We start from the raw sequence: 18,418 nt of genomic DNA, 5'->3' as shown, positions 1-18,418 counted from the left end.
CGGGCCATTTCCTCGTCTGCATGGGTACCGAACAGCGAGTTCCCGGCGAATGGGAGATTCAGGATGCGCCATTGTGCTTCTTGCTTTAACCCAGTCAGTCTCAGCCAGGAAGACCTTCTTGCACAGATTCCATGTGCGTACCCATGTGCAGCTAAATCCGCCCCATCTGCCGCCGCGCTGATAACCTGGTTGGATACCAGGCAACGCTCCTGCAGGATCTCTTGAAAATCTTGTCTGTCTTCTCTGGGCAATTTCTCTGTGAATCTATTGAGGGAGTCCCACAGAGAACGGTCATACCTGCCCAGGAGTGCAGAAGCACTGGAGACTTTCATTGCCGAAGCCGCCGTACCGCACATCTTTCTCCCCAGAGAGTCTGGATGCCTGCTCTCTTTATCCGGGGGGACCGTGGAGGATGATGCCACCGAGTGGGTTTTTCGGGCTGCGGCCAATATTACAGAGTCCGGTGGCTGATCCTTTCTCAGGACCAAAGGGCCCTGTTCGGGAGCCTTATATTTTTTCAGAATCCTAGCCGGGGCAGATTTGAGCGTAGCTGGGGCTAGAAAAGTGTCCATGGTTGGCTGCTACAAACCAGGCAGTAGAGGCAGTAGCTTTTTTGACGCTGATCTATGCTGCAGTCTCAAAGATGACTGACGAGGAATTAGATGGCTCTGGAACCTCTATGTTTAATTTCTGCGCTCCCCTTAACAGCACCTCGTTAAACGTGGTAATGTCATCCACCGGTGAGACCCTAGCAGGTGGAGAATCTGTTAGGGTGGGGGAGTAACGCCCGACAGATGATCCTGACGACGACCAAGAGGTTGATCTTCGTGAACGAGACCTGGATCGCCGTTGAGAACGAGACCTGCTGCGAGATGCTGTAGCAGAGCGCCCAGGCCTCGCGGTCGGTTGACGAGGAACAGAAAGAGCCCGTCCTGCCCTTGCTGTTGGTGATGGCATTCTTGGAAGGGAGGCAGTAGGCGACTACATTCGCGAATACTGCGAATCCGGGGAGGCCGCTAGTCTGTTAAGGCTCTCTAGCCATCTTGGAGATAGGTTGATGGGCGAAACATGCCCAGATGATGCCGCTCTTGAACGAGATGAGTCGCTCGGTATGGAGACCACGGGAGATGATGCGGCCTTGTCTGCTGGCGGAGGGCGATGTTCTACTCCCTGCGGGACAGGTAAAACCTGTGTCGACGTCGAAGGGCGCCCCATCGGCTGCTCTTGCCTCGACGCTGAGTGTCTCGACGTTGAGTGTCTCGACGTCGAACGGCGATCTTTGGACCTCAACCTGCTCGCCGTCGTGTGCCTCGGCGTGGAGCGGTGGGAGGTCGACGGCGGATGTCTCATGCCGTCGTGGCGATTTCGACATCACGTCTCTTGACGTCGGGGGCGTACGGCCTTTGGCGGCGACCGGGCACGCCGGCAATGGCTCGACGTCAATCAGCGGGCTGCCGTCGACGGAGATCTGCCCCTGCAATGGTGTTCCCTCGACGCCGTCTCCTTCGACGTCGGGTGGGTCGCCGTCGACCTATGCCGGTGAGACGGTGGCAGCGACGACGTCGACGGGGAACAAACAGGTACTTTCCTACCTGCTGACGTTGACGTAGCCATTCTCTCCTGAGAATGGCCTGCTGGTTGCCTGGGAAGTGAAGAGGACGATGTTTTCTGCCTCTCATGAAGCCCATGTAGCCTGATCTTCTCTCTGTCCTTCAGAGTCCTCTTTGACATATTCTTGCAGTGCTTGCAAGTGTCAGGGCAGTGACTCTGAGGCAGGCACAATACAAAGAGTGTGGGTCTGACTGGGCTTTCTTCCCACAAGAAGGGCATTTGACAAAAAGTGAAGGCATTTTACTGTCAGGAAAAAACTGCCAAACACAGACAAAAATGTTATCTGTCGAATGAAACAGGAAAAAACGCTTTTTAAAGGATTTTTCTGAGAAAAAACTCAGAAAAACAGACCTCAATGCTCAAGGATCCTCTCAGAAGAAGCCGAAAAAAAGAACTGACCTAACTGTGAACCAACTGTCACCTTTCCTTCACCCCTGAGGCATGGTGGGATACTGGAGGTGCTCAGGGTCTTAAAGGCACGGTGCCAAAGTTTTTATGGTTCTCCTGTGTTAACCTGCATGCAGCCTATTGGCTAAGAATGCTCCATTGTTTTTCAATGTAGTTTTTTCTCTTTTTCTCTAGTGTTTACTGCTGCTTACTTCCCTAAGCCCAGTTTTGGGGGCTTGGGTAGATATTCTCTATTGTAATTTTATAATATATATTTTAAAAAAAAAACTTCATAGAAATAAAGCATTTTAGCCTGTTTATGATTATAGCCTGCATTGCTGTTTTACACATGTATAATATGTGTGTATTTTGTATATGCTCCGGGGTCCCCGCACAAGGGCGGGAATATTCAATGTTTATGACTTTGATGAGGATCCCCTGGAAGATAATGAAAATGTCACTTACCCAGTGTACATCTGTTCGTGGCATCAGTCGCAGTAGATTCGCATGTTTTGCAATAGCTCGCCATCTGGTGTTGGGCCGGAGTGTTACAAGTTGTTTTTCTTCGAAGAAGTCTTTCGAGTCACGGGACCGAGTGACTCCTCCTTTTGTCTCCATTGCGCATGGGCGTCGACTCCATCTTCGATTGTTTTTCCCCGCAGAGGGTGAGGTAGGAGTTGAATTGTAGTAATAGTGCCCATGCAATGGAGTGACTAAGTATGCACCTATTTAAGGTTGAGATGATACATATATAAATAATTGAAGGTAACTTCCAAACTGCTACAGGCTCCCGGGGAGGCGGGTGGGCACATGCGAATCTACTGCGACTGATGCCACGAACAGATGAACACTGGGTAAGTGACATTTTCAGTTCGATGGCATCTGTCGCTGTAGATACGCATGTTTTGCATAGACTAGTAAGCAGTTATCTCCCCAAAAGCGGTGGATCAGCCTGTAGGAGTGGAAGTAGTCTGAAATAATGTTCTTAATACGGCTTGACCTACTGTGGCTTGTTGTGCGGATAACACGTCTACACAGTAGTGCTTGGTGAATGTGTGAGGCGTAGACCATGTGGCTGCCTTACATATTTCTTGCATTGGGATGTTTCCTAGAAAGGCCATGGTAGCACCCTTCTTTCTGGTTGAGTGTGCCCTTGGTGTAATGGGCAGCTGTCGTTTAGCTTTAAGGTAGCAGATTTGGATGCATTTAACTATCCATCTGGCTATACCTTGTTTTGATATTGGGTTTCCTGCATGAGGTTTTTGAAATGCAATAAATAGTTGTTTAGTCTTTCTGATGTTTTTTGTTCTGTCAATGTAATACATCAATGCTCTTTTGACATCTAATGTATGTAGTGCCCTTTCAGCTACGGTATCTGGCTGTGGAAAGAACACTGGAAGTTCCACTGTTTGATTTAGATGGAACGGTGAAATAACCTTTGGCAAAAATTTAGGATTGGTCCTTAGGACGACCTTATTCTTGTGTAGTTGTATAAAAGGTTCCTGTATTGTAAACGCCTGAATCTCGCTTACTCTTCTTAGGGAAGTAATGGCGATGAGAAATGCCACCTTCCAGGTTAGGAACTGTATGTCGCAGGAGTGCATGGGTTCAAAAGGTGGACCCATAAGTCTAGTTAGGACAACATTTAGGTTCCATGAAGGAACAGGTGGTGTTCTTGGTGGTATAATTCTCCTAAGGCCCTCCATGAATGCTTTAATGACTGGTATCTTATATAGGGAAGTTGAATAGGTAGTCTGCAGGTATGCAGATATTGCTGCAAGGTGTATTTTAATGGAAGAGAAAGCCAGGTTAGATTTTTGTAAGTGAAGCAAGTAACCCACTACATGTTCTGGAGTTGTGTGTAATGGTTGTATTTGATTAATATGGCAGTAGCAAACAAACCTCTTCCATTTACTTGCATAGCAGTGCCTGGTGGATGGCCTTCTGGCTTGTTTTATGACTTCCATACATTCTTGGGTAAGTTGTAAGTGCCCGAATTCTAGGATTTCAGGAGCCAGATTGCTAGATTCAGCGATGCTGGATCTGGGTGTCTGATCTTTTGGTTGTGCTGTGTCAACAGATCTGGCCTGTTGGGCAATTTGATGCAGGGTACTACTGATAGGTCTAGCAGCGTTGTGTACCAGGGTTGCCTTGCCCAAGTTGGTGCTATCAATATGAGTTTGAGTTTGTTTTGACTGAGTTTGTTTACCAGGTAAGGAAGGAGAGGGAGAGGAGGAAAAGCGTAAGCAAATATCCCTGACCAGTTCATCCATAGGGCATTGCCTTGGGACTGTTTGTGTGGGTATCTGGATGCGAAGTTTTGGCATTTTGCGTTCTCCCTTGTCGCAAACAAGTCTGAGGTGTTCCCCAGAGTTTGAAATAAGTGTTCAGAATTTGGGGGTGAATTTCCCATTCGTGGACCTGTTGGTGATCTCGAGAGAGATTGTCTGCGAGTTGATTTTGGATCCCTGGTATAAATTGTGCTATTAGGCGAATTTGGTTGTGAATTGCCCAACGCCAAATCTTTTGTGCTAGCAGGCTTAACTGCGTGGAGTGCGTCCCCCCTTGCTTGTTTAGATAATACATTGTTGTCATGTTGTCTGTTTTGACGAGGATGTATTTGTGAACTATTATTGGTTGGAAAGCTTTTAGTGCTTGAAAAACTGCTAGAAGTTCTAGGTGATTTATATGCAGTTTTGTTTGATGTATGTTCCATTGTCCTTGTATGCTGTGTTGATCGAGGTGTGCTCCCCACCCTGTCATGGAAGCATCTGTTATTACGTATTGTGGCACTGGGTCTTGGAAAGGCCGCCCTTTGTTTAAATTTATGTTGTTCCACCACAGAAGCGAGAGGTAAGTTTGGCGGTCTATTAACACCAGATCTAGAAGGTGACCCTGTGCTTGCGACCATTGTGATGCTAGGCACTGTTGTAAGGGCCTCATGTGCAGTCTTGCGTTTGGGACAATGGCTATGCATGAAGACATCATGCCTAGGAGTTGTAGTACCATCTTTGCGTGTATCCTTTGTGTTGGATACATGCGTTGTATGATGGTGTTGAAGTTTCGAATTCTTTGTGGACTTGGAGTGGCTACTCCTTTTGATGTGTCTATTATGGCTCCCAGGTATTGTTGTACTTTGCGCGGCAGAATTTTGGATTTTGTGAAATTGACGGTGAACCCTAGTTTGAAGAGGGTTTGTATGATATGATTTGTGTGATTTGAGCACTGTATTAACGAATGGGCCTTGATTAGCCAGTCGTCTAGATATGGGAACACATGTATTTGCTGCCTTCTTATGTGTGCAGCGACTACCGCTAGACATTTGGTAAAGACTCTTGGTGCGGTTGTTAATCCGAAAGGCAGTACCTTGAATTGGTAATGTATTCCCTTGAATACAAACCTTAGGTATTTCCTGTGCGATGGGTGTATTGGTATATGGAAATAAGCATCCTTGAGGTCTAAAGTTGCCATGTAGTCGTGTAGTTTTAGCAATGGCAATACTTCTTGTAGTGTGACCATGTGAAAGTGGTCTGATTTGATGAGTGTTCACTACTCTGAGGTCTAGGATTGGTCTCAGCGTTTTGTCCTTCTTTGGTATCAGAAAGTACAGTGAGTAAACTCCTGTGTTTATTTGTGTGTTTGGCACTAATTCGATTGCATTCTTCTGCAATAGTGCCTGCACTTCTATCTCCAGGAGATTGGAATGGTGTGTTGTCAAATTTTGTGCTTTTGGTGGTATGTTTGGAGGGAATTGTAGAAATTCTATGCAATAACCATGTTGGATAATTGCTAGAACCCAAGTGTCTGTAGTGATTTCCTCCCATGCTTTGTAATGACGACTTATTCTTCCCCCCACTGGTGTTGTGTGGAGGGGGTGAGTGACATGTGAGTCACTGTTTAGTAGTAGTGGTTTTGGGGCTCTGAAATCTTCCTCTATTTCTAGGGAATTGCCCTCCTCTATATTGTCCCCTAAAACCTCCTCTATACTGTCCCTGGTAACTGGACGGTGTTGCTTGTGAGGTGCTGGCTTGTGTGCTCTGACTCCGAAACCCCCCTCGAAAGGGTGTTTTACGGAATGTGCTGTAATTCCCTCTGCTCTGCGGGGAGTAGAGTGCGCCCATGGCTTTGGCAGTGTCCGTATCTTTTTTGAGTTTCTCAATCGCTGTGTCCACTTCTGGACCGAACAGTTCTTTTTCATTAAAAGGCATATTGAGAACTGCTTGTTGAATCTCTGGTTTAAATCCAGACGTTCGGAGCCATGCATGCCTTCTGATAGTTACAGATGTATTAATTGTCCGTGCAGCTGTATCTGCAGCATCCATGGAGGAGCGGATCTGGTTGTTGGAAATGGTCTGTCCCTCCTCAACCACTTGTTTTGCCCTATTTTGTAAGTCCTTGGGCAGATGTTCAATGAGATGTTGCATCTCGTCCCAGTGGGCTCTGTCATAGCGCGCAAGTAGTGCCTGGGAGTTCGCGATGCGCCACTGGTTTGCAGCTTGTGCTGTGACTCTTTTACCAGCTGCATCGAACTTGCGGCTTTCTTTATCTGGGGGTGGTGCATCTCCAGATGTGCGAGAGTTGGCCCTTTTCCTAGCTGCTCCTACAACGACAGAGTCTGGTCGCAGCTGTGTAGTGATGAAAACCGGGTCTGTAGGAGGCGCCTTATACTTTTTTTCCACCCTTGGTGTGATTGCCCTACTTTTGACCGGCTCCTTAAAGATTTATTTCGCGTGCCGGAGCATACCAGGGAGCATAGGCAGGCTTTGGTATGAGCTGTGGTTGGAGGAGAGTGTGTTGAATAAAAAATCATCCTCGACCTGTTCTGAGTGGAGGCTTACGTTGTGAAATTGTGCTGCTCTAGCCACCACTTGAGAATACGTGGTGCTGTCTTCTGGTGGAGATGGCTTCGTAGGGTATGCCTCCGGACTGTTATCTGACACTGGGGCGTCGTATAGGTCCCATGCGTCTTGATCTTGGTCACCCTGGCTTATGGTGGTGTGAGCTGGGGAGTGTGATGGAGTTCGTGCTGGTGAGACGTTAATCACGGGCGGAGGAGAGGGTGGTGGGGTAACTCTTTTCACCACTTTTGGTTGTGGTGTCTGTTCAGTTTGGAACTCCAACCTTCTCTTTCTTCTAATGGGGGGAAGGGTGCTTATTTTTCCTGTCCCCTGCTGTATGAAGTTACGCTTTTGCGTATGGTCCACATCAGTTGATTGTAGCTCTTCCTCAAACCTATGCTTTTGCATTTGGGAGGTTAGCGAGTGCTCTTCTGTATAAGAGCCTGAAGCTGGGTCGCTTGCAGTTTGTTTCGGCACCGAAACCCTGTCTGCGTGTTTTTTCGGCTCCGAGGTGACTTTTCTTTTTCGGGGCCGAAACCTCTCGGCGTCGATCTTCTTCGGTGCCGCTGTCTCGGCGTCGAGCCGTGTCCACACCAGCATCTCGGTGTCGAGGCTTGTCTCCAGCACTTTCTCGGTCCCGAGAAGGCTGCGTGCCGGTGTCTCGACCGGAGTCGGACGATCTCGGCACTGTTTGGGCCTTTTTCGGTGCCGACGGTCGGTCACCGAATTTATGGGTGGAGCCATGGCCTGATGGCAGTGGCGTCCCCTGGGCCTTGTAAATCTTCCTCTGTGTGGTTTTCGACGTCTTACTCACGGTTTGTGTATCGTCGAATCCTTCGGAGTCCGATTCTTGGATCGAGAGGGTACCTTCCTCTTCCTGCTCCTCGAACTCTCGGTGGGCTGTCGGCGCGGACGCCATCTGAAGTCTTCTGGCTCGACGGTCTCGGAGTGTCTTTCGGGACCGGAACGCACGACAGGCCTCACAGGTGTCTTCACTGTGCTCAGGTGACAGGCACAGGTTACAGACCAAGTGTTGGTCTGTATAGGGGTATTTATTGTGGCATTTGGGGCAGAAACGGAACAGGGTCCGTTCCATCGGCGTTCTTCAGCACGCGGTCGGGCCGACCAGGCCCCGACGGGGGATCGAAAAACTACCCCGAAGGGCACCGGAGCTCTTCGATCTTCGATGCGGTGTTGAATCTAAGTACGCCGATCCCGAACGCAACAATACCGACGAAAATCTTCCGAAATTAGCTAATTTTCCGTTCCGAAACTCGGAGCGACAGGAACACGTCCGAACCCGATGGCGGAAAAAAAACAATCGAAGATGGAGTCGACGCCCATGCCAATGGAGACAAAAGGAGGAGTCACTCGGTCCCGTGACTCGAAAGACTTCTTCGAAGAAAAACAACTTGTAACACTCCGGCCCAACACCAGATGGCGAGCTATTGCAAAACATGCGTATCTACATCGACAGATGCCATCGAACCTGGTACTATCACATCCCAAATCAGCTAGACGGAGATTTAATAATTCCCTTTTGTGAGGCCCAAATTTCTCCACCTCCTTTACACCTCTTTTGTTAATGAATTCTTCCTCTTCAATACTACTTCAGATATAACCCCCAAATGTCAAGGAACTCCTTTAAGGCTTCAGCACGTTGCTTTATTGTAGAGTTTGTTTCTAAAAAGAATAGTTTGCTCACCAGCAGAAACTCTTGTTATCTAATATCAAACGTTTAGAACATACATTTTATTCTTCATCCTCGGTCTCCTCCTTACATGACTTGTTCAAGCTAAATTAAAATGTATTGAGAAATCAACTGATCAAGCCTTCTTGATCTTATTACATTGTAGTGCTCATTACTATGGTGGCTGTAATAAATCAGGGAAACTCTTAGCCAATTATAGAAGATCCAAGAAGATCGTTCTTTTATTTAATCAATTCATTCAGGCAGAAAATATTTACTTAAAGATGGTGATATTTTCGATGAATTCACTACATTTTATGAAAAAGTATATACTACAGATGATCCAATCACTAATCTTATCGAGACATAAGTTACTATTATTACACTTCCTTTTAATAATTTCCAAAATCTGCTGTATTAGTATTGATCATGTATACCACTATTTTTACCTGCAACATGGTGTCAATGTTGTCATTTATCCCCTCTTGTTTTAACTTTTGAACCCTTCCTTTCTTGTATTCTTAAAAATAATCTTATATCAGGTTTTCAATAGTGATATTTAAAATGATCTGCTCATACGGATGATATTCTTATTTCTTTCCAATCCTGATACCTCAATCACTGCTGTGCTCAATGAGATGACAAACTGCCAGTTTCTAGTTATAAAATTCGGGGAAAACAGAAATGTTGCCTCTTACTAGATTTTGCACCAAACAATTCTTTGACACCTCTGGGTTTGCTCTGGAATAATTCTAAGATCAAATATTTAGGCATCTGGTTCACTAACTCAATTATAGAATCAGTTACAATAAATATGAAGGAATGTTTAAATCAAATTGATAAATTACTGTCCTCCTGGAACCACCTTCCTTTATCATGGTGGGGTAATATGGATTCTATAAAAATTAGTACGCCCTTTTATTATATATTTTGTCTATAATTCCAGTTCATATACCAGATATGTACTTTAAAAAAATGATTCACTTCTTTCTAAATTTCTATGTAATAAGAAAAAAAAGAAATCACAAATTTCCCTCACATCTTAAAAAAATCTGAGGCTAGTGGAGGTGCGAATTTCACAGATTTGCAAGTACATCATAAAGCTTTTTGCCTGAAACAAGCTGCCAAATGGTTATCTTCTGTTCCTTCCCACTTTACACCCTTTTGGCTCGATATTGAACTTTCCTTACTTGCACCTTTCTCTACTAAAGAACATTTCTTCACCACTATTTAATCATACTTGTTTTCTATTGAAACATTATCACCAAATAAAAATGTCATCCAGATTTTTTTATTTTTTTATTATTTTTTTTACACTCCCCCCTCCCCTTTGGTATAACCGCCTTATTACTATAAATTATGGAGCCTTATATTGGAGAATATGGAGGCAAAGGGTGATGGTTTTGGTTCAAGATTTATGGGATGGCCTAAATCCTTCCTACTTTCCTCAATTTGAAGCAGCTTTTGCTTGACCTTGATCTTTTTGGCACAAATGTTCAATTTTTATGAAGACTGTAAAATATTTTTTAATTAAATTTCACCAGATTCCATTCCTCATCCCCATCTTCCCCCCCAATTGACTTTTGAAACTATTGTTATTCAATCTATGTTTTTTCTTTATCAAAGATTGCATCATACACCCGCATCCTTGGCAACATTTTGGAATACGTCCTGATTGTTGGTTATGTGGATGGCCCAGATGAAGATTTTCATCATGCTCTCTTTTTATGTCCCTCTACTGCTGCTTTTTGGCAGAAAATGTGGTCTAAACTTACAGCTTACAATTTTTTACTTAAATTGTCCTATTTATTTTTTTAGGTAGATTATCAGATACTATCACATTAAAAACACATGAAAAAGGGTTATTTGATCTCACGTTGGCTTTAGCTTTTCAGCAAGTTAGAATTAATTGGAAAATCTTACTCTAACATATCGTTTACAGCTTGGTGGAATAATGCATGCCACTATAATCAATTGGATACTACCTTTGCTTCTTCATGTTAATAGAGATGTATATTTGTCTCCATAAATTTTTTGGAGAGAATACTGAACAATTTTCAATCCATAATTTCTGGAAACTTTAAACAACTGTAATTTGTCTGTTCTTTTGTTCCAAAAACATGATTGTTATTCCCATTATAATTATGTATTACTGTATCTTTCTACCCCATCGCCAAATGCAGATTTTCATCTCTTCCCCCTTTTCTTTTTGTTTCTTTTTTTAATACTCCATTTCTTTTCCTGTTTGCATCAAATTGTAAACAGCTTTTATTTTTTATGATTGTTAGCAGTTCTATATTTGTATTACTTATATTTGTCATACTGATTAAGGTTTACAAAATATGTATTCTACAATAAAGATGATTAAACAAAAAGAATCTCTACCAGAAAAAGCCTTACTGAACGTAAGTAACTTTAACTTCTAATAGAGACTGCCAACTGCAAATTCCTCACCTTGGAGTAGAGATGCCCATGCAATACCTCTTGAGAGGTGGCTCTGCGAACCGGCTCCAACTAGAAAATCTTTGAGGGACAGAACAGGAAAAACACCGATTTCAACGGACCGAAGCCTCAGGAGGATGGATAGAGAGCTTAAGCTGAACAGATGACCATTTATACTACACAGGGTTTAATCGGCCTTTTTTGAAACCAACAGGAGTGGAATCCAAACCCAAGTATACAAGGGAAACTTGACTGGTGTTTAAAATACACGTCTCTGCTAGTGTAATAAGTGTTTTTTTTTTTTTCTTTAGCATCTTACCTTTGCCCATTCATCTATGAATCAAAAAAAGGAAATTGTCTGCAGGCTAATAAGACTCAATAGCATAATGTGCATGACCTACAAAGTCGCGCCTTAGCACAAGAACAATTTACTTACCTCAAAGAATGGTTCCATAATATTGGCTCCTTTTCCAAAAGAGCACACGTGTGTGTGTGTGTGTGTGTGTGTGTGTGTGTGTGTATATATATATATATATAAAATTCTGTGACCATTGACTCACCAACAAGACCCACTACATCGTGCTCCGATTTTGATAAAGACAGAGGTAGAACTGTAGTGGCAGTAGGGTGCACCAAATGTTGGCTTCATACAAAAGAGGTGCAGGAGTCTGTAGTCACCACCCATCTCACCTTTAATGAGCAAATTGCCAAGAAAACCAAGATGGCCTAATACATAGAATTTATATAGAAGACAGAAATCAATGATACAAGAAAGCATCTTCAGAACTACTGCTGAAGTCCTCATTCTTGCCTGGGGATAGCGCCAATGTTCTACGCAATGCACTTAAACACCACAAATTTTCCTCCAACTGCGTAATGGCCCTTCTTAAGGGCACAGTACAAGTTGTAGTACACCTCATTCAAGGGCTAGAAAAAATATGACAAACACAACCTTGATAAAACTCAATCTGCTACCTTTGCCAGAGTGCACCATATTTAAAACCCAGCAAGTGCAAAGCCATGACTACCAGCACCTTTATATCAGACATGAGACAAAGGGCAAAAAAAAAAAGAAGAAAAAACCCCAAAACTAGTCAACAGGTTTCTCTAATTCTACACCGAGGATCTGGAAAGACACTCCCTTATCTATGAGGACCATCACAACTACTACAATTTCAGAAAAGCAAAAACTCTTTACTACATCACCAACAATACAACTCTATGACAACTCACTCATCAAATTATACTCTACCTTTAACACTACAGCTCTCCACTGCCTTTTAACAAGCTTTACCCTTTACAACACACTAATTTAGTACATAGGTATAAATAATCTATAGTAGTGGAGGGCAATCATGACAGACATGAAAACAGAGAATATAATTCTGCAGTCATTACCTTGAAGTTCTCCGTCGAGGATAGCCACGGTAAGGGGAGTCTCGCCGTCGATTCCTCAAAAGAGACCGGCTGCGTGGGCGACGACTTCGACCAGAATCCCGTTCTCGGTCTCTATCTCTTTCCCGGTCCCTGTCTCGGTCTCTGTCACGATCTCTGTCCCGGTCCCTGAAATACAAGTAAGAAAACATTGCAAACAGGTCACAACAAACTGAAGATATTTGAGCAAAGCAACTTGGGTGCATGTTTGAGGCCTTTTCTTTCTACAATTGTGAAAAAGGCATCTGTTTGTGGCATGTAGTGCTGCAGATTCACATGCTGTGCCTATCTCGCCATCTGGTGTTGAGCTTGGAGTGTTACAAGTTGTTTTTCTTCGAAGAAGTCTTTTTTCGAGTCGCGAGATCGAGTGACTCCTCTTCTAGGTGATAGTGCGCATGGGCTTCAACTCCTTTGTTAGATTGTTTTCCCGCAGGAGGGTGAAGTAAGGAGTGAAAGACTGTATGTACAATTATAGATGTATAAAAAGTAAATAAGATGTCCATGCAAATGTATATACATATATACAAATAAGCACTACAAAGACTACAGGCTCCCAGGGAGGATGCATGTGAATCTACAGCACTACATGCCACGAACAGCTGTACAGTGGGTGACATTTTCCGTTCAATGGCATGTGTAGCTGCAGATACACATGCTGTGCATAGACTAAAAAGCAGTTCTCCTCCCAAGTAAGTGGTGGTTAGCCCGTAGGAGTTGAAGTAGTCTGAAATAGTGTTTTTAGCACTGCTTGTCCAACATTGGCTTGTTGTCTAGATAACACATCCACACAATGCTTGGTGAATGTATGTGCTGCGGCTCATGTGGCTGCTTTGCATATATCTGCAATTGGTATATTTCCTAAGAATGCCACGGAGGAACCCTTTTTCCGCAGAAGACTTTCGAAATGGGCGATTCCATCCAGCTATCAGAGTCATTGACTTACTCTGCCTGTAAAACATTAACAAAAGAGCAAAGGAACTCACCCGAGAGTCTGATTTATCGTTAACTAAATCACCCTCAACTGTGCCTGCGCTAAACGATTATTTGGTTGGAGCCCCTCAACCATACCTCCTAGCAGCAATAAATGCAGGCATTCGGCACCAAATTCTTTACATGCGAACATTAGTCCTCCCAATTAAGCACTTCAATCCTTCTTAGACCGTACACAGGCAAAAAAGTGCCTGTAGGCTCTGCTCTTACCCGAGAAACCTGGATACACCAGCTGTGCTGCTGTTCCAGTTTAGCAGCTGAAAGACGACAACTAATACCACTGGCATTGGCTCAGGAAGCAGGGTCCTGTATGGAGGTATCTAACCTTTGCTTTTCACACTCCACGGGCGCTGGCAAGATGTGCAAAATATGTGACAGCACCCAGGAGGCTGCTAGCCCAGGCAGCTGAATAGATAGCAGAAAACACAAGGGCTGTAACCACTTGTTTCCCCCCCCCCCCGCTTTAAGTTTGTTTTAAAATGATTTTGCATCATATGAGTTTTATTACTTGTATTTGTAATGATTTGAATTAACTGATCAATAAATTGACAATGACACCCTTTCTCCTAGATGAATGAGCTTTTGGAGTTACTAATAGCTGTATTTTTGCTTTAAGGTAGCATGTTTGAATACATTTTACAATCCATCTAGCTAATCCTTGTTTTGAACTGGGACTACTTTATGAGGCTGTTGGAAAGCAACAAGAAGTTGTTTAGTTTCCCTAAATCCTTTGTTCTGTCTACATAAAACATTAGAGCTCTTTTAAGATCAAGAGTGTGTAGAGCTCTTTCAGCAGTAGAGTCTGCCTGTGGAAAGTAGACTGGCAATTCCACTGACTGATTAATGTGAAAAGGTGAAACCACTTTAGGGAAAATTTTTGGATTTGTCCTAAGTACTACTTTGTGTACTTGGAAGAAAGGTTCTTCTGGACTGAATGCCTGCATTTCACTTACTCTTCTCATGGAAGTAATTGCTACCAAGAAAGCAACCTTCCATGTTAGAAATTGAATAGCATAAGTGTTGTACCTGGCTTTTTGACAGGGTCATCCCCAAACTTTTTGCCTCCTTCCTCCTATTTTTTCTGACCTGTTGTTGTTGGCTTTTGACCTCTGGGTACTTTACCACTGCTAACCAGTGCTAAAGTGCATATGCTCTCTGTGTAAATTGTACTATTGATTGGTTTATCCAGGATTGGCTATTTAATTTACTTGTAAGTCCCTAGTAGAGTGCACTACATGTGCCTATGGCATGTAGATTAAATGCTACTAGTGGGCCTGCAGCACTGGTTGTGCCACCCACTTCAGTAGCCCCTTAACCTTGTCTCAGGCCTGCCATTGCAAGGCCTGTGTGTGCAGTTTCACTGCCACTTCAACTTGGCATTTAAAAGTACTTGCCAAGCCTAGAACTCCCCTTTTTCTACACATAAGTCACCCCTAATGTGTGCCCTAGGTAACCCCTAGAGCAGGGTGCTGTGTGGGTAAAAGGCAGGACATGTACCTGTGTAGTTATATGTCCTGGTAGTGTAAAACTCCTAAATTCGTTTTTACACTACTTTGAGGCCTGCTCCCGTCATAAGCTAACATTGGGGCTGCCCTCATAGATTGTTGAAGTGGCAGCTGCTGATCTGAAAGGAGCAGGAAGGTCATATTAAGTATGGCCAGAATAGTAATACAAAATCCTGCTGACTGGTGAAGTCGAATTTAATATTACTATTCTAGAAATGCCACTTTTAGAAAGTGAGCATTTCTTGCACTTAAATCTTTCTATGCCCTTCAATCCACGTCTGGCTAGGTTTATAGTTGACAGCTCCTTGTGCATTCACTAAGACACACCCCAAACACAGGGTACTCAGCCTCACTTGCATACATCTGCATTTTGAATGGGTTTTCTGGGCTGGGAGGGTGGAGGGCCTGCCCTCACACAAAGGACTGCCACACCCCCTACTGGGACTCTGGCAGACAGGATTGAACTGAAAAGGGGCTTGGGGCATTTCTTAGACACTCTTTGAAGTCACCCCCACTTCAAAGGCACAACTTAGTATAAAACAGGGCCTCTGCCCTCCCTCAGCAGACACTTGCTGTAGAAGAAACCTGAACCAGAAACTACATCCTGCCAAGAAGAACTGCCTGGCTGCTCAAAGGACTTACCTGTCTGCTTTTCTACAAAGGACTGCTGCCTTGCTGTTGGCCTGCTGCCTTGCTGAACTCTTGTCTGGGTGTAAGAGTGCTCTCCAAGGGCTTGGATAGAGCTTGCCTCCTGTTCCGTGAAGTCTCAGGACCAAAAAGACTTCTCTCTTTCACTTGGACGCTTTGTGCGCTGAAATTTTCGACACACAGCTTGTTCGCCGGCGAGAAAAACGCCGCACACCGACGCTGATTGACACGACGCGTGTGAAATTTCAACGCACAGCCCCGCGGAACGACACGCAGCCGGAAAACAAGCAGGAGAATCCACGCACAGACCCGGGACATCTGGTAATCCCCCTCGACCCATAGAAGGAGACGGTCTGCGTGCCGGAAAACGACGCACGTCTTCCCCGAGTGAAAAACAATGACGCAAGTCCGTGTGTGAAGGGGCGCAACCGATGCACACACCATTTTTCCAAGCATCTCCTCTTTTGCGGCCCTCTGCGGAGATTTTCCACCAGAAACCAGGTACTTTGTGCTTGAAAGAGACTGTTTGCTTTTTAAAGACTTAAGACACTTTATATCACTTTTCAGTGATATCTTTACAAATTCATATTGCATCTTTGATCGTTTTGACCTGCAAAGACCCAGATAAATATATATTTTTCTAAACACTGTGTGGTGTATTTTTCACGCGGGGAGACGTGCGTCGTTCTATGGGAGGAAATATCCCCAGACTAGAACATTGTAACATTGTCCTTGGACTAAGGGTGTGAGTTTTATTTTGCATTTTTGCTTGTTGAGAAAAGGTCTATGTTTGGTGTTCCCCACATCTGAACGTAATATTGAACCTACCTGTGAGGTGAATCTCCCAATTGTTTATTTGTTGCTGCATCCGGCTTAGAAGGTGAATGTGATTGTGAATTGCCCATTTCCATATTGTTTCAGCTAGAAGGGACAACTGGGATGAGTGTGCCCCCCCACCCCCGTTTTTTCAGATAATACATTGTTCTGTTGTCTGTTCTTAAGACTGTTTTGTGTATGATCTGTGGTTGAAATGCCTTGATGGCCAAGAACACCGCTAATAATGCCAAGTGGTTTATGTGGTAAGTTTTTTTTATTGAGCCCCATAGGAAGTTGGCTCTGCACACTATCTCAAAGTGAGAGATAGGGTGCACAGAGTCCAAGGGTTCCCCTTTGAGGTTGATAGTGGTAAAATGAGATGATTCTAATGCTCTATTTTGTGGTAGTGTGGTCGAGCAGTAGGCTTATCAGAGGGTAGTGTTAAGCATTTGGTGTACACACACACAGGCAACTCCAGGCCAATAGTTTTTATATAGAAAAATTTATTTTCTTAATTTATTTTAGAACCACAAGATTCAAGATTTGAAGCAAATACATAAAATCCAAGGTACTCCACACAGGTAAGTAAGGAACTTTGAATTAGAGCAGTAAAATAGTATAGATTAAAATGGCAATAAGCTGTTTTAAAAGTGGACACAGTGTAAAAATCAACAGTTCCTGGGGGAGATAAGTAAGGTTAAGTTTCTGAGGTAAGTAAAGCACTTACAAGTTCAGTTTCCTGGGAATAGGCAGCCCACCATTGGGGGTTCAAGGCATCCCCAAAGTTACCACACCAGCAGCACAGGGCCGGTCAGGTGCAGAGGTCAAAGAGGTGCCCAAAACACATAGGCTTCAACAGAGAACAGGGGTGCCCCGGTACCAGTCTGCCGGCAGGTAAGTACCAACGTCCTCGGAGGGCAGACCAGGGGGATTTTGTAGGGCACTGGGGGGAGGGGGGGGGGGGGGGGAGCAGGGGGGAGGGGAAACACAAGCAGGTGTCGGGTTTTGTATTCAAAGCAATGGGGAGACCTGGGGGTCTCTTCAACGATGCAAGAAGGCACGGGGGCTCCTCGGGGTAGCCACCACCTGGACTAGGCAGAGGGTCACCTAGGGGTCACTCCTGCACTGGAGTTCGGTTCCTTCAGGTCCTGGGGGCTGTGGGTGCAGTGTTGGTTCTAGGTGTCTGGTCCCTTGTTAAAGGCAGTCGCGGTCAGGGGGAGCCTCTGGATTTCCCCTGCAGGCGTTGCTGTGGGGGCTCAGGGGGGGGTCAACTCTGGCTACCCATGGGCTCACAGTTCCTGGGGAGTCCTCCCTGTAGTGCTGGTTTTCTGCAGGTCGAGCTGGGGGGCGTCGGGTGCAGAGTGGAAAGTCTCACGCTTCCGGCAGGAAACGTGAAGTCCTTGAAGTTGTTTTTGTTGCAAGAAAGTTGCAGATGGTTGAACAGAGCCGCTGTTCATTGGAGTTTCTTGGTCCTTGGGTGCAGGGCAGTCCTCTGAGGCTTCAGAGGTCGCTGGTCCCTGTTGGACGCGTCGCTGTTGCAGTTTTCTTCGAAGTTGGGAGACAGGCTGATAGGGCTGGGCCAAAGCAGTTGTCGTCTCAGTCTTCACTGCAGGGCTTCCAGTCAGCAGTCTTTCTTCTTTAGGTTGCAGGAATCTAGTTTCCTAGGTTCTGGGGGCCCCTAAATACTGAATTTAGGGGTGTGTTTAGGTCTGGGAGGGCAGTAGCCAATGGCTACTGTCCTTGAGGGTGGCTACACCCTCTTTGTGCCTCCTCCCTGTGGGGAGGGGGGGCATATCCCTAATCCTACTGGGGGAATCCTCCATCCACAAGATGGAGGATTTCTAAAAGTAAGGGTCACCTCAGCTTAGGACACCTTAGGGGCTGTCCTGACTGGTGGGTGACTCCTCCTTGTTTTTCTAATTATCTTCTCCAGCCTTGCCGCCAAAAGTGGGGGCAGTGGCCGGAGGGGTGGGCATCTCCACTAGCTGGGATGCCCTGTGGCGCTGTAACAAAGGGGGTGAGCCTTTGAGGCTCACCACCAGGTGTTACAGTTCCTG

At 44.9% G+C, this 18,418-nt stretch overlaps 1 protein-coding gene across 5 annotated transcripts in view; it reads right to left on the bottom strand.

Annotated features, from left to right (window-relative positions):
* LOC138304355 (serine/arginine repetitive matrix protein 2-like) overlaps positions 1–18,418 on the bottom strand; it is a 735,752-nt gene that overhangs the window by 73,953 nt on the left and 643,381 nt on the right. For all 5 annotated transcript variants that reach the window (XM_069244334.1, XM_069244333.1, XM_069244336.1 and 2 more), the window contains exon 14: positions 12,367–12,531. In XM_069244334.1, coding sequence (XP_069100435.1) covers positions 12,367–12,531 — 165 coding nt within the window. The remainder of the gene's footprint in view (positions 1–12,366; positions 12,532–18,418) is intronic.

This window comes from Pleurodeles waltl, chromosome 7 (genome assembly GCF_031143425.1).
Source record: "Pleurodeles waltl isolate 20211129_DDA chromosome 7, aPleWal1.hap1.20221129, whole genome shotgun sequence".
NCBI lineage: Eukaryota > Metazoa > Chordata > Amphibia > Caudata > Salamandridae > Pleurodeles > Pleurodeles waltl.
Note: the sequence above shows the minus strand (reverse complement) of the source record. Positions and strands in the feature narration are given on the sequence as shown.